We start from the raw sequence: 16894 nt of genomic DNA on the forward strand, positions 1-16894 counted from the left end.
CAAAGTCCAGCTACACCCGGTCATGTGACCCAGGAACAGCCTGCAGGCACCAAGTAGCTAGGGCAGGAAAATGTCATCTCTCTAAAAATTAAATTTTCAAAATTCTAACTTAAAATCTGACTTTACGATTAAAGATGATTTTAATTACAATTTCTCAGACACCAAACATGAAATGTTTACCTGTTCCCAATCAAAAGTTGGCACTTAATGTAATAAGGCAGCCTAATGTTATTCTATAGGAGAGGTATGCTTCACAGTAGTGAAAAACACATTTTTGAATTTTTCACTACCAGGACATGTAAAACTTAAAAGTGCATGTCCAACCTTTTAATATTAATGCACCCTGCCATTTGGGCTACCTAGAGCCTACCTTAGGGGTGACTTATATGTTATTGATAAAAAAAGAGTTTAAGGCTTGGCCAAGTCGAATTGGCAGTTTAAAACTGCATTCAGGCTGCAATGGCAGACCTAGGATATGTTTTAAGAGGCTACTTAAGTGGGTAGCACAATAAGTGCGGCAGGCCCACTAGTAGCATTTAATTTGCAGGCCCTGGGTATATGGTATATCACTTTACTCTGGATTTATAAGTAAATTAATTATGCCAAACAGGTGTAAGCCAATTTTACCATGTTGAGAGGAGACAGCACAAGTACTTCAGCAATGGTTAGCATTGGTAAAGTGCAAAGAGTCTTAAGGCCAACAAAAATGAATTCATAAAAAATAGGAGGGTGAAAGTAAAACGTTTGGGAATGAACCTGCAGAGAGGGCCAAGTCCAACAATAATGAACACTCTAGAGTGTTCACCTTTCTCTTAAGTAGCAACATCTCTTTGTAGACATTTCAGGGTTTGGCAATTTTCCGCTGTCCCCGAAGAAGTTTTTCTTTGTAGGGCTGGCTATAGATTGCAACTCAACAATATAAAGAGTCGTCTCGAAACGTAAATGTTTGCCTCCGCAGATTCAATGAAATTTCCCACATGAGCCTGACCTCTCAGCATTGACATTGCAGGCTCCACCTACTGTCAGGATCGTTAAAAGAATATAAATATTGGAGAGAATGCAAAGTCCAGAGCGGCAAAATCCACTCTGTCAACACTGTTTGCCCGCAGTCCCAATATTATTTGTTCTGATAAGCATGAACAAACGAGTGGGGGAAAGGGAAATTGGGTAAAAAGAAGATTAAAAAAACAGTGGACCCTTATGGTGAATACATGGATGATCTGGGACATCATTCTGTGCATCCACACTTTAAATACAATACCTTGAATACAAAAGAATTAATTAGCACATTGCAGCACTTAATCATGATGCTAAATGTTTTTTTTTTTTTCAATGGTGTTTTTCCTTTGTCAACGTTACTCAATGTACTGCCTAATGAGAAATAAACATGTTTCGAATGTGATGTACTGTGCTGTTTACAGTATACTACCACTTACAAAGAAGGATGAGTACCTCTTATCACAATATTGATTAATTACTCAGCTTCCATAAACTTACCCAGATATTATCTGCGATAAAAAAACTTAATAGTAATATTAATCAAACATCAAAGTAACATTAGAAATGTTAGCATTTTTAAATTCCTGAATGAAGAAATACAGTCAACATCTTATTAGCATGATATCCAATCTCCAGACTGGATTTGCGACTACAAAGGCAAAAATGCCCCAGGACAGCTACACCCTCAAAATGTTCTCCAGGAGAAAATATCCTCATAAGCTTAAGATCCTTGAAACAAATTCCAGAAAGAAGAGTGACAACAGTCTGGTACAAAACCTCTTGTAAGGGTGCGATACGTATCCTATGCCTCAAGAAAAACACACAAAGCTAGCGGTATCCCTCTAGGGCAGCACTGGATTTAACGGTATCCCAACGTATCTATTGGTGATATATTCCATTCACCACGAGTGTGCAATTTTGGTTAGCACCCGCCAGCACAATGCTGTTCCAGCTACTGGAGTATAAATGAAAAAAACAGCACCAAATGCACCACTCAACTTGTGCAATACAATTTAAATATATCCTTGGTGTTTTTTTCAAAATATTCTTCTTTATTAATCAGTTTGTCATATAAAAACCATCCAAAACAGCCAAAGCAGCCGACGCGTTTCGTCCACCTCTGGACCTCTGGACTTCTTCAGGGCAAAAAAAGAGGTAATGTAACAATCTGTATATTTTCTTACTTTCGTCTCCCTCACCGCTTCAATTTGTAGTGTCGCAGAAAACGATAATCAATGACATTTAAGAATATTTTCAATCCAATGGAGAAAGGTAATCTGCTAAGTAGCTCGAACACATCATATCAACATAAGAGCGATCCTTTTCAGAGAGTCATCCAGAAATGAGAGCAGCAGTATCACTCTCTAAGATACCCGATTCCGTATCTCTGTCCTGATGGAAAACACCTACCCTGTCAGGTTGGAACAGGAAATGAAAGCACCCTATACCGCTTCTTGTGTGAGCCCAGGCCTCTGACATTGCAAGTCAAGAATCTATGGATACTTTCCATTAACGTTGGAGAGATAGAGTGTCATCTCCCCCTTCCCAAGTGATTCTACATGCATCTTGACTGCCTTCAAACAAAGCTCACAACGAAGCAGCTATAGCAATGGCAATAAACTAGCCCCCCCTCCCACGGACACATAGAATAACTAGCGTCAACACACTGCATGTGCCAGGACTCGCACATTACCCCTAATCGTCCAACAGTGAGGGGGAAAACAAGAATACAACTATTGGCTCCTGGCCCACCCTTGGGTTGCAGCCCTGACTAATGAAACTCAGCAGTTGTAGGGTTGGCACCCCCGCATATTCCAGTCCAAGGATGATATGTCCCCCACCCTTGAGTTCTCTCAGTGCCTGCACTGCTCCATATCCGTTTCCAAGTCCCCCAATCAATAAGGATACAACTGGCTGTGGTTTTACGATTCTCCCAGTGGTGGGACTGCCTCTGCAACAGTGTTGGGCACAAATTCCAACTGTGTGTCCACTATATCCTCCGCTGAGGTGAGATTCATCAGAGGGGCGACCTCTGCAACCCCCAATTCAGTTTCTGGAGAGTTCTATATGCTCATAGTGCCATTGTTGCTGATCATGACCCTCTGCAGGCCAAGGGGTTCCTTGTTGGAGTTGCCAGGCGGGATATCTTTTTGTTGCTCCTCTCCCCCCTTGGGAGGCCCCGGATCACCTGCAGCCTCTACCAAGCTCGGGCACAGGCACCACATCTCTCATGACTAACTAGTCCCAAACCTCCTCCTGATGGTTGAAAAAGTGAGACTTCCCCTGGAACACAACCTTGAGCCGCGCCGGGGGTCAACAGCATATATTGGAGGTTTAAGTAGCAGAGTTTCTGTTTAGCTGCGTTGAAGGACTTGTGCTGCTCCTGCACTTGTTTAGTGTAGTCGGGATAAATGGAAATGCGACTGTTTCCAAACTGAATGTCAGACCTTTCCCGGGCAGCTCACAGTACACAGTCTCTGTTCCTATAATTAAGGATCTTGGCAATGAGGACCTGAGGAAGAGCACCTGCCGGCGGTGGAGGGGCCAGGGCACTATGGGCTCTTTCCACCACAAAGAATCACGAGAGACCCTGTGGCTGTAGGTCTGTGCCCACTCATGTTTCCAAGAATAATTCAGGTGTTGTGCCTTCAACTTTCTCAGGAAATCCCACTAAGCGGATGTTGCTCCGACTTGAGCGGCCCTTCGCATCCTCATCTCTGCGCTGTAGGTTCGCTGTAGAGGTGGTCATTCTGGCAACCTGTTGTTTCAATGCTGCCACTTCCCCCTGGAGTTCAGAGATATTCCCTTCTGCCGTGCGTAAAAGATTTACATCAATAGAGACTGCCTCAATTTTATTCTCAATTGCCATGCGGGAGCCATGTATTGCAGCAAGGAGCTCGGCCCGGGATGGCTCTGGCCTCCCGTTGGGTGGCTGATCCTCTGTCTCCTGCCACCCTTGTTTCGTGAGCCTGTGGGGTTGTTGCCTCGCGTGGTGTATTGAGTGATTGTATTAGTTGAGTGTGAGCGTGGGGCCTGGTCTTTCCCCATGACGTCCAACTGATTTATTGGACCCTCACGGCCTGCCAAGCCAAGGGTCCTGAGTTGGAGCCCTCTGGGACGCTACCTGAATGTGGTGCCAATCCACTCCAAGGCCCGTCTCCTAGGAAACTTCGAGGCTACAGCAGGCCCCCTGCACAATAGTACAGACCAGCGGTGATCCGGGCGTGGTATCATGACTGTATAAGCTCCCCATGTAGGGCCCCCTCCTGACAGAGATGGTGTAGAGCGCAGGAGTACGCCGTGGCCGTGTGCCACTCACTGCTGTTCTGACCGAGCATAGTGGCTAGCCCCTACCCCCGGCCAGATGCGGACAGGTGCAGACGAGCTTGCCTTTGGCACATCCCCGCTACTCCTGGCATTAAGAGGGTGAGGAGTTCTGACAGACCCCTCCCACAAGCTGCCTGATTGGTTATCCCTTAGCCAACCAGGATTGAGCATAGTGCGTTCTCCCAAACAGTGAAAGCGGAGAGTTAAAAGGAATTTAAAAAACGTTTCTGGTGCAAAATAGCAAAAGATAAAACCCCAGTTAGGCTAATGAGAAGCACACATCAAAGTGCAGGCACCATTACAGTTATCAGTGTGTCCGTGCTACTTGTGGCAATAAGAGGGCAAGGATCTCTGACAGACTCCTTCCTCAAGGTGCCTGATTGGTTACCCCTCAGCCAACCAGGATCGAGTATAGCATGTCATCCCAAACAGTGAAAGCGGCAAGTTAAAAGGAATTAAAAAAAGTTTCTAGTGCAAAATAGCAAACAATAAAAGACCAGTTAGGCTAATGGGCAGCACATATCAAAGCACAAACTCTGTTACAGTTATCGGCATGACCGCATTAATCGTGGCAATGAGAGGGCCATTGTTCAGCACCATCCTAGTAGCATACAACAGAGCAAGCCAGGCCAGCAACGATAGCCTGAGGCCCACAGTGCCACCATCCTTTGGAGCATCCTCGTCGAATGAGCATTGGTAGTTTAACAGGCCCGGCAGTGCCAGCAAGACCAGCCTAAGAGTCCTACCAAACCAGGGCTCTCCATAGAGTTTCCACAGAGACCACTGGAAGTACAGGAAGTTTCAAAACAAATGTGAGTCTTACCAGCCTGAACCAATGTGGTACAGACAACTGCCACATAGATAATTTAAAGTATATCTAGAATATTTGAGGCAGCTTGGCACGTGAAATCACAATTGTCTCAGTGGTTGAGGATTCCAGTTGTGTGAACTTCAGTGAGGAATGTCTCCCAAGAGCTAGAGATCTCCAATAGTGTGAGAGTACTACCACTACTTGCACCTGCCACCCCTGAGTGAGTGTTTCATCTGTCAATGATTCTCTGTGCTTTTGTAATCCCGGGTAGTATCAGCTTCCCATTGTAGTGCTTTCTTGTTGCTAGAAGTCTCAAGGACTGTTTGCTTCCCAACTCTTCCTCTGTTAATGCGTTCTAGTTTTGTGTGGATTGAAGATAGTTCCTGCTTCCTCCAGCAGTGCCTTTTCATTGCTGATGGGCTCCAGCATTGTGAGTTCTTACAGCAGCGCCTTCTCAGTAGTAGTGAGTTTCATTCAGCATTGCCTTCTCACTAATAGGGAAGTACTACCAGGACTCCACTGCATTGTGTCATCATTGCTAGAGGATTCAATCAGTGTGTTCTTCCGTCCACAATGCCTTGTCTGGTCTTCCATAAAGCAATGGTGCCAACATCTTGGGGAGTTCCACTCCGATGATGGAGTTCCCCAGAAGCGTGAGCTTCTTCTACTAATGCCTTCTCACTGCTTTAGGATCCCTGGCACAGTCTGCTTTCTCCAGCTCAGAGATCTCTTTTCCAGTAGATATACTTGTATACTGTTACACACAGCTTTTTATTTTTCCAGTATCAGTGTTTTACTTTTAAACTCTGAGATTTGTAGTACTTAAACATGTTAGCAGGGATTTCCAGGTCTCCGTAGTATGGCCCTTGCCAATTTGGGTTACATTTGTGCTAACTTCTAAAGCGCGTCTCTGTTCCCCTAGAGTAATACACCCATGCTGGTAACCTCAGAATGAGGAGGACATTCCATTCCAACCCCTCTTTTCCCCACACTTTCACAGCGTATGGTTCCCCTTCTCCACCTTAATAACCTTGGACGAAAAATAATGCATTTGACTCATGCTTTTAATTATGTCCCAATAAAAGGTTTACATGTCCTTATTATTGTCCAACGTCAAAGACTCTATGAAGGTTAGAATATACATATTGCAATATACAACATCAAGCTAACAAACCTAGATTGCATTGACATTTGAGCTGCAAGGTGCTGCAAGGTCTACAAGTAACATAAGTCAACTTAAAATACAGAATGTACACAACAATATTTTATAAGACATACCAATGTATTTTAATTATTCTGTCAGCGAAGAATGTCATAGAGGTTCAGTTTTTGACACAGAATATCTATCAACTATAAAGTAGGTACCAAAAGTCACAGAGATTCAAGAATTAACCCCAAACATTTTCAAAAGTGTGATTATCGTCATGCGTTTTGTGCACGGTATGCTCAGTAAGGGATTTAGGTGACATGATGGTAATCCAAACTTCTATTTTCAAGTAGGAAGAAGAATTCCAGTTTTTCTTGTATCATTTTTGGCACTATCAGGCGCCTGACAATCCCGTTTTTTGGGGCTTTCTTGCACATGGGCCAAGTTGAGTCATCATTGAAGACAATATGTGCCTTGAATATAAATAAAAGTTTTTCTTCTTTCAACTATTTCCATTTACTAGTAAATACGTTTTCTGCAGTCCACCAACATGCAGTAGATTTGCACTCTGCTAGATGCTTCTCCAGGAGTCAACTTTTCGAAAAGTATCTATTTTGAATAGTTTGTTTGGTCACCTAATTCTCTGACGGATATAAAGTAGCAGTTCCACCGGCGAAATTGGCAGAATTTTGGCCTCCTCGTGTTACTATTTAATACGGAGTCCTGGCCAAATTCCGGCAATCGCAACGTGGAGGAATTTTTCTCCCGCGAGGCTCAAGAATATGGGAGCAAGATGTTGCATCCCCTAGCACGATTTTGTAACGCGGATGTCACAGTCAGAGGGCCGCTGTTCAAGTAAATGTGCTGCTATCCGAGAAGATTTTCCAGACTTTAGCTGAATCTTGTGGAGTTTTTCTGTAACTCCGCGAAATTCTGCGGAGTGAAACTCTCTTGAGTTCTGCCCACCCCTAAAGTTATGTATACAGAGGCTTGTTTTCTGTTTTGACGGAATGCCGTAATTCAGGTCCTAAACCTAATCTTTTCTAAGTTTGTTCTAGTAGTTGAATATGTCTATTTGCTAAGAATTTGTAAATCACGGAGGTCAAGCCAAGGGTTTGCAGAGAGACAGGAGATAGCAACTTAACTAAATGTAATTATTTTTGCCCTAATTCTGTTATGATTATAATATTTAATGATGCTCCTGCTTTTTGCGGAGGCAGTGTTGAGCCTGTACGTCTAATCATGTGTCTGAAATGAAATTATGTTATTTAAGCAGGCCTGGGTAGGTGGGAATGGGGTAGTGGGTGATTTAGGAAGGAGTACTCTAAATAAACACTTAATGCATCCTGCGTGATTATAACAGTACCTCCACATTTTGGACCCGATTCACAAAAGGTTTTCTAACGTAAGGTGCGAAAACGTGATATTTGCACCTAGACTTCCCATATCTTGAATACCAAAATCAGGATCTGCCTAATTTTAGGTGTGGAGATATCATCTAAGACAGTTGAATTTGCTGACATCTTGGAAAGGTTCTGTATTCTAAGACATAGTGTGTGTTTCTAGAGAAGTAACATGCGAATATTGTGAACACTCATAGTCATAACTGTATATTTCATACGATTTTCTGCTCTTCAAAATGTATTGCTGCACTAAGGTGTCAAGTGTGGCAAAGGGCACCAAAGTTCTCCATTTTCAAGTGGTACAAGGGATGACCTTTCAATGGAAATCAATGTCGTCAATAACCAACATTTCACATTTCATTGAAGAGCTACACTAACACTTGATTTTACAGCTTGTACATCTCACCTGCTGCCCAGATTAACTGTTGCTCCATGCCCCGGGCGTGACAGACCCCAGTTGTTATTGTTGCACAGATGTAGCACAGGACGTGACCCCAACCTATGGTGATGTTGTTTCTGGGATTGCAGGATTACCTCAATGTTGACGTTCTTCTTTACTTGATGGCTGCCTAGAGAATCAAGCTCGGCCACAAGCACGGACCGTCACGCATTGTGTCTTGACAAGGCATGATGATGAAGTGACCTCACTGTTGCGGCTCACCAAAGCTGAAATGCTACCGCCCCTCAAATCAAGGTGCTCTAGTTGAGCGCCTAGATGATTCTGTGGTTTCATAAGCCCTGTGCAGACCATTCACAGTTTTGGGGAAAGTGATACAAATGTACACCAAGAAAGTTAAGAAAACCGTTACTTTTTTGTTGCAACATTTATTTATTGATTTACTAAAAACATCACAAATGAAACAAGCATTGACTTCCAATATACAACAAAGGGGAGAAAAATGGTAAGTGACAAGCAGCAATCCCGTTAGGGATCGGGGATAAGCAAACATATGCAACTGGATAATGCGTCAAGACCCATAGTAGTTCTCTAACCTGCATGGGGTGGGACCATGGGCAAGGCAGGAGGTCTGCCGGGACTGCCAGGGGAAGAGGGGAGCATGATGCCTCAAGGGGTGGGCATGGAAAAGGAAGTAAATATATGACAGTTTCTTCAAAATTCAAAAAGTGTATTTAATTAACATGCAGAACCTTTTCACCTTAGAACAAGTGGTTATATCAGTGCATGTATAAATGGCAATTTAAAAGTGATATGTTTCAAACATGAATTGAGAAACATCATTTCTTCCCCCTACTGTGAAAACAATGCCAATAGGGAACTAAAGGGGCAAGTCAATTGTTATATGCACTCTGTGGGGGCCTAGTTTCCTATTATACATGAACAACAGTATAGTTTGTTAAATCAAAGACAGGAAAAGGTTTTGCACAGCACACATCCTGAAGCCTCGTATTTTGAGATCCTCTTATATGTGATAATGAAGGAAAAAGGAGGGAAAGTGAAATAAAACAATTGCCTACGATCATTCAGTTTGGCAAAGTGGAGAAGATGGGAATAATCCCAGGTTTTCTGGTTTCACATTGTTCCGCTAAGCCACTAGATGTATATGATTCACTTCTCCTATACCCACCTTACTGAAAAGTCCCTCCAGCCCCCTTGCCTTGCCACCACCCCGCTGGCATCAATGCGGCTCTCAGGCACCATCACACTAAACATTTTGGCCTCTGGGGAAATGTTTGCGAGTACTCATGCCTTAGCCTATAGTCTCTGAGAACCTGGCCGTGTTCTGCCAGTAGGGTTGCCCAAACGTCCGGTGGTGTAGGCCTTGACCATCAATAGTTACCAGGTCAGCCTAGTCAGGTTGTTTGGTGGGTAAGAGTGTAAGGATTTGATAAGCACTCTATGCAGTCCAGAGACCACTTTTCTGTAGCGTCCCAGGGAATCGAGATATTGGGACAAGAACGGATGTCAGGCAGTAAAGCAGTTGTCGGTAAAGCAACTGGTCCGCGGGCCAGAGTCCAAACTCCATCCGCAGAGCAAGGAATGACTTAGGGAGACTACCAATATACATTTGGTCCACTCTCCTGAGGCCCTTTGCGTACCAGGATGCCCAGAAGAACAGCTCCCCCCTATACAGAGGACCATGTTGTACCACAGTGGCACTTTGAGGTACAGCAACTTTGGGGCTCCCAGAAGTTTGTGAGTCCTTCCAGGGCACTGCAGTCACTGAAAGGACTTGATTGGAGGTAGTTAGGTATGGTGGCAAAGAGAGACATATCATCTTAAGTAGGTGTCATTCGAGGGCTTATGTGCACTGCCTACTGTGATAAATGGCATTCCAAACTGTAAGATATCATGTGGGGTAATTGTTGGTTTGCGTCTGCTCCAGATAAAGGAGCGAATGTCTGCCTCTTTGCTTGCTAAAACTTTACTAGGAATTTGAAGAGGTACCATACCAAAGTGGCAGTTGAACCACTGTCCTTTCAACCCAAAGGGACAGGATGAGGTGTGACCACCTCAGAAAATCTTGCCTTGTGCGGTCTATCAGAGGTAGGAGATTGTCTTCCACCATTCGGGAGAGAATTACATTGTTTCGAACACTCAGGTAGCGAAGTCCTGTGGAGACCCACTGCTTATTGTAACCATGGATACATTCCACCATTATAGAGTGGGACAGTGGGAGCGCCTCATGGTTGGAACACCTCTTTGTATAGCCTGATAACCCTAAGAAGTTGTCAATATTAGACATTGCCACTGGAATCGAAGCACAGGGTTTGGCTAAAAGGAATAGACCTAATCAGCTTGTCGGTGGTATTTGACCTCCCCAGCACTAGTGCAGATGCTTCTCAGCCCTAGTGCCTGGCGGAGCACTGCCGCAAGAGGTTTAAAGGCCAGCAAAAATAAAAAGTGAGTTCAGAGAACACCCCTGGTGGGTGCCTCGCCCCACCTTGAACAACTCAACAGTAAGCCTCCTTAGGCGACGTCAGCCGTGGGCATATCGTATAAAAGGTATACCTTGCATATAAAGTCCTCGCCCAGGCTCACATAGGGCATGACCTGGAGGAAGTAGTGCCCAATTTACGTGATCAAAGATCTTCTTGGCATCCAATGAAAGGGCTAGCACTGCAGATGGGTTATCTTTCGATCGTCATAGAAGGGATGACCTTACCAAGGCGCATTGCCAGCACTTTTGCCATGATTTTCAGATCTCCATTGAGTAATCAGATTGGATGGTAACTAGCCCATTCTAACAGATCCTTGTTATCTTTAGGGACAAGGGAATGGTGGCCTTGTTAGTAATGGTCCCTAGAGAACCCTCGGCCTCGGTTTCCTGGAAGGCTTGGGTAAAATGGGGCACTAAGAGGTCCTTTCCCACCTTGTAATATTCTCCTGGGAAAACGTATTCTCCCGGTGACTTGTACGTTGGGAAGGCCGATATGGCATCAGCCCCTTCGTCCTTTGTGAATGACCTCGACCATAAAGCCTGCAACCCTGTTTACTTGTTGTGGTTTCTTCTCCTTGCCTGTAGCCTAGCTGGTCAGCAGCAAGTAAAAGGCTGTTGAGCTTCTAGGGGGGAGAATGGGGTTGGGGGCAACACAGTTATGTCATTGCAGGGAAGAGTTCGTGCATGAAGATACTTTCACTAGCTCTGGCATTTTGGTGAACCGATGCCTGAGAGATTGTTTTGGAATTTGATGCTTTATTTACTCTGCAATGCTGCGAGAACATGGGGTTAATTGTATAATTTGTCAGTTTATATTGTAGTTCTGTGTATGCGCTTCATCTGTGATGCATCATGGCAAGTCCTTTGCCACATAAATTGATCTGAAACTGTTCAAAGAGGCAAGTTGCAAAGATTTGCAGTACTACTGCGTGATACATGTTTATGAGGCTGCATTCTGCAAATTCGCAGGCAGACATTTGCAAGGGACAGCTGACTTTACTTCTATCTTTGAATTCATGAACCGCTAGTACTGCAAACTCTTCCTTGAAGATACAGGGGTCTATTGGGATAAGGATGTTTTTACGAGCATGTACCGCTGTCCTGAGTTATTCAACTGCAAATTTAATGGCAGCCCTAATTTTTTGTGCCCAGTGTGCTCGACATTCATTGGAGTTTGTAGAGGCCTGGGACAGCTAAAGATATTGAGACCCAGCCTGCTCTATCCATGTATCAGCTTCTTGATGCTTGGTGGTGGTAACATACCATTTCTGAATCGGTAGTTCAAAGCTGGTCCTTTTTCTTTGCTTCTAGTAATGCACAAGCCTACTAACTGTGCTCAGTGCAATTCCACTAAAGCATTACACATATGATTTTGCTCTGACATCCAATGTGCACGTTATGTGAGTGCTGAGAGTAAATTGCGATCAGCTGTATGGCTGATGAGTGAATGGTAAGAGAACAGTGGGATACATTTTGCATTGCCCCGGGTAGAGCATGGCACAAGATGTAGCTGAGTCCCCATCTCAAAGGCTAGCAAAGTGTTTCGCTGGCATTCCTTTGACTTTTGAGATGTACTAAACATTTAGAAATAGAAGTCAGGCCAGCCTGTAGAAGTCAAACAGTGACCTTGCATTAGTGACCTGTTTGACTATTTCTTCCTGAGAACTCATACTAGATTAGATGGAGGATGAGGGAAGTTTGAGAAAGGGTTCTCCATTGTAATGCAGAGGGACCCATCTGTCAGTTTCTGCTTTTTTCCTCTCCAAGAAGTTCTACTCATAAAAACAAGATGGCTGTCAGGTGCATGATTGTGTTCTTGTTTTGGGGTGCTCTACCACAAGGCCCCACCCCGATTTGTGGGTGCATCCCAGATATTACAGTGAGTCCTGACTGGTGCCTTGTGCCATAACTCTCCCCTTCCAACAACGTCAGATCGCACAGACTCAACAACCTATCCTACGCCAATGACACTCAGCTCATCCTCTAACTGTCAGAAGACCTCTCCACCAACTTCCGAAGATAAATGATGTACGTTGTGGACTGGATGAAGAACACTTGACTCAAGCTCAGCACAGACAAGGCTTAAGTGCTCATCTTTGGGAATAACACCTTGCCATGGAAAGACGCATGGTGGCCTGCTGAACTCGGCCCATCCCCGCCCCAACAGACCATGTCCGCAATGTTGGCCTCATCTTTAATAGCAAGCTATCCATGAAGAAACAGGTAAATGCAGTCTCATCTGCCTGCTTCCACACCCTATGCATGCTCTGCAAGATCTTCAAGTGGATCCCAGTCAACACCAGAAGGGCCGTTATGCAGGCCCTCATCTTCAGCAGGCTGGACTACGGGAACACATTCTACGTAGGAATCATCACACGCCTCCTGACGAGACTGCAGACAATACAAAACACACCCCACCTCAAGAAGCTACACTGACTTCCAATCCAGAAGAGATGCCAGTTCAATATTCTTAACTACGCTAAGGGTCAGCATACATCAACAATTGCATGACCTTCCACCAACCAACCAGACACGTACGATCTGCCTCCCACTTCCTCGCAGATGCCCCGGATATACCATGGCAACAGCTGAAGACGCTCTTTCTCATACCTAGCAGTCAAAGCTTGGAACGGCCTTCCACTACACCTCAGGACCACCTTATCACTCCAGCAGTTCAGGAAAGGAGTCAAGACCTGGCTGTTCAAATGATCAGGTCACCCCAAGGAGCTAGCAAATGCAGTGCCTTCAGACCCTCACAGGTGATTTGCAGCGCTATCTAAATCCCTGATTGATTGATTAATTGGTTGATTGATTGATTAATTGATTGACTGGGTATAAGAACTGGACCTCAGACCCCACCAATTCAGTACACTGAACTTGTGGATCCTCTGCCTGTGCTGCTGAAGGTCTGCTTCTCTGCTGGATTTCTGCTCTGAAAGAACTGCTGCCCTGCTGTGCTGGGCTGCTGCCCCCCTTGCCTGAAGAAAGACTGGAGCCACATCCCTTGAACCCAGAGTGACTCCAAGGGCTAGTTGGCAGGCCTCCTGATCTGACGCTACAGGGACATAACAGGCTTCCAGCAACCTTGCATCTGCACCTCGACTCTGCCATCTGTGAGGCTACCCTGCCAAGTGGTTCTACCCCATGCTTGGACCCTTGGAAGTGGGCCTAAGGTACTTCCCAGCAGAACCTACGCATCTTTTCTGGTGAGCGGTGCATCCTGTAGCCAAATCGATGCAGCTCCTCGGCTGAGCGGCGCATCCTGGAGCAGAACCGACACAGCGCTGCTGTTCTGTGATTTGGGCCAGGTTCAGAAGGTCTGCATCACACTCGCATGTTCGGAACTGATACATCACAGACAACGTGCAAATCTCCTACCCAGGAGATTGCATCTTTTGTCAACAGCTGCTCTACGATGACGACAAAACACCGCATCGCAGCTATACCGCTCATTGGACCTGACCAAACCCTTAACAGGATCCTTGATGATAACGCAACAGGACCTCTCACAGCAGTCTCACCGCATCTTGGAACCAATGCATTGCTTTGACTGGTCGATGCTTCCTCACTTCCGATCCTTGCAATGCTCTGCAACCAGTATTTACGTTACTTTTGTTCAGCGGGCCTAATCTGGTCCTTGTAGCCAACCCGCGCTCCATCACGGTTGGTCTGAGCTTGTGACTTTGTACCAGTCCGGTGCGACCAAATAGCCCTTATTGGCGCTTTGTGCTTTATTCCCTATTTCCACTAAAACTTTAAAAATCAATAACTTTGATTCTGCTAATTGGATTTTTTGTTGTTTGGGTGTCCAATAATTTATCACAATGTACTCTATTTTTCTAAATTGGTTTGAGGTTTTTCTTGTGTTGTGTTTTTACGTTATTACTGTTTGTGTGCTGCCTAAACACTTTACACCTTGCCTCTAAATTGCGCCTGATTGTTTTTTGTGTGTCAAGCTACCCAGGGTTAAGCACAGGTTAATTTAGTAACTTTTTGTGGTTCACCTTGCAGGGGATTTTGGCTGCTGCTTGACCAGGGATCACACCCCAGTCAACCAACATCCCAATTTCTCCCAGTGAGGAGTTTGAAGGTGGATGGGAAGCCAGTGTTGGTCTCTGATGTGGACTTGATGAGCGAGGTTGAGTGTGAGTCTGGTGTCAGTGTTTTGAACTATTTAGTGTTTGTTGGTGAACTTGGTGCAGATACATATGTAGTGGTCATAGCCATAATCAAAACTGCTGTTGACAAAGGCTTGATTTACCATCCTGCGGGTGTCGAGTATGAGCCAGCTGAATGTTTTTCTGAGCAACTCGAGCTTGTGGAAAGCAGTTGCTGCTTGTTCACTTGGTTTTCCATGGGATTTGGCTGTCGATTATGATGCTCAGATTCCTAGCAGCATTGTTGGGGTTCAGAGCTGGACCTAGGTTGATTACAATAGACTCTGCCCTATGGGCTACCTCTGGTCTACCTTAGGGATGACTTATATGAAATGAAAGGGGAGTTTTAGGCTTGGCATAGGGGTTATATTGGCAAGTGGAATTTGCAGTTTGAATCTTCAGTCAGGCTGCAATGGCAGGACTCGGACGTGTTTTAAGCTGTTACTTAAGTGGGTGGCACAATGAATGGCACAGGCCCACTAGTAGAATTTAATTTACAGGCCCTAGGTATATTGTTTACCACTCTACAAGTGGCTTATATGTAAATTAACTATGTACATTAGGTGTAAGCCAATTTCACCATGTTTAGGGGAGTGAGCACAAACACTGTACCACTGGTTAGCAGTGGTAAAGTGCACATAGTCCTAAGGACAACAAAAGCGAATTTCAGCATCAGTTATCTCCTTCTCTGTCTCCTGGATACACACCCGGGTGATGAGTGCCCCTTACAAATCCCATTACCAAAACATAACATAGAGACAGCATTTGTTTGTGCTTTTTACAGCTTGCCTGCACCTATGATTTTGCCTTACATGTTACTTTACTGCCCTTACATGTACCTGTGGAAACTCTGAGAACCCTGTGCCCTGTTTATCCTTTTTATGTAGTATTGTATAGTGGATAATAAAGAACTTCTCTTTTTCATAACGTTAAGCACTGGATTGGACAGCATTTATTTTATTCTATTGGGTGAATGTTGAATGATAAATCTGTGACCTCCACATTATTTCCCTGAAAAGTCTTGGACTGTTTGCCCTGCTACCTTTGCGAGTCAAGTGCTGAAAGAGTGTGGTGGGTGCTCGGTATTCAGTGCCGTACCAGATCGGTTCACTGGACTGCAGTAGTAAACGGCCCCAACAATCCATTTGTGGCCCAGTAACCCCTGCTTGCCCTATGATGCCTGAAATGGGTTCTCACTGGGTTGCAATGCCAAAAAATCAGCACATTGAAAATGGGACATCAGGGTCGAGCATGTAGAGGTCCACTCCCACAATGCCTAAAGCTCTCATTTACTTAGAAACCGCCCCCATGAGAAAAAGCATTCAGTAACTATTCAGTGCTTTGCAATTCTATGATCAGTCAAAAAGAATTTGTCGGAGGAAGGTCTGTTTCCACCCCTTGACACCTCTGTTTTCTTGCAGTCTATAGTATCATGAGACAGTGGTTTCAGCCATCTATGCTGCTAGCACATACTGACAAGGTATGTAAATTGTGTAAGTCTGGGAGATCAAAAAATAACTTAATTGATGTGCACATTCACAGAAATGTTTTGCTCTGTTGGACCACAATATATAATGTGTTTGGCATGAATTCCATTTCAAAATATTAAATATGAGAAACTATATTTTTTAAAGGAGGGAAACACTTGAAACGTGGGACAAAAGATCTTGGAAATATTTCAAAGGAGTTCACATCAATCAAACATGAAGGTAAGTGCAATATCCATTCTTCTTCCTAAAAGATTATGTAAAATGTTTTTACAAGTGTGCTATGACATTGGCTGCAGCTGTTAATTGCGAGTAGTTCTTCCAGTCATATGGTATTAGTTTGTGTTGTTTCATTGTCAGTATATTTTATTGGGCTATCAGAATGGTGTTCATGAATTATATATATAAATATATATTTACACACATATATTACCTACTGGCGGTCGCCAGTAGGTAGTTATAGTTAGGACCAAGTTTCCATAGGAAGAGCATGTTTTGTTTTGCTTATAACTTTGGTGTCGTTTGATGAATCTTCATGAAATTTTCCAAACTAATTCTTTGTTGATATCAGCTCCTAAGTTGAAAGTTTGGGGGTGATTTGTCAAGGGGGGCCGAGAAAAAAGGGGGGTCCCAAAACATGTTTTCTCCATGCAATTTCCATAG

At 44.3% G+C, this 16894-nt stretch overlaps 1 protein-coding gene across 2 annotated transcripts in view; it reads left to right on the plus strand.

The window, feature by feature from the left end:
• LRRC63 (leucine rich repeat containing 63) overlaps positions 1-16894 on the plus strand; it is a 242022-nt gene that overhangs the window by 78294 nt on the left and 146834 nt on the right. For both annotated transcript variants that reach the window (XM_085621841.1, XM_085621840.1), the window contains one exon: positions 16379-16453. In XM_085621841.1, coding sequence (XP_085477967.1) covers positions 16379-16453 — 75 coding nt within the window. The remainder of the gene's footprint in view (positions 1-16378; positions 16454-16894) is intronic.

This window comes from Triturus cristatus, chromosome 8 (genome assembly GCF_964204655.1).
Source record: "Triturus cristatus chromosome 8, aTriCri1.1, whole genome shotgun sequence".
In the NCBI taxonomy this organism is placed as follows: Eukaryota; Metazoa; Chordata; class Amphibia; order Caudata; family Salamandridae; genus Triturus; species Triturus cristatus.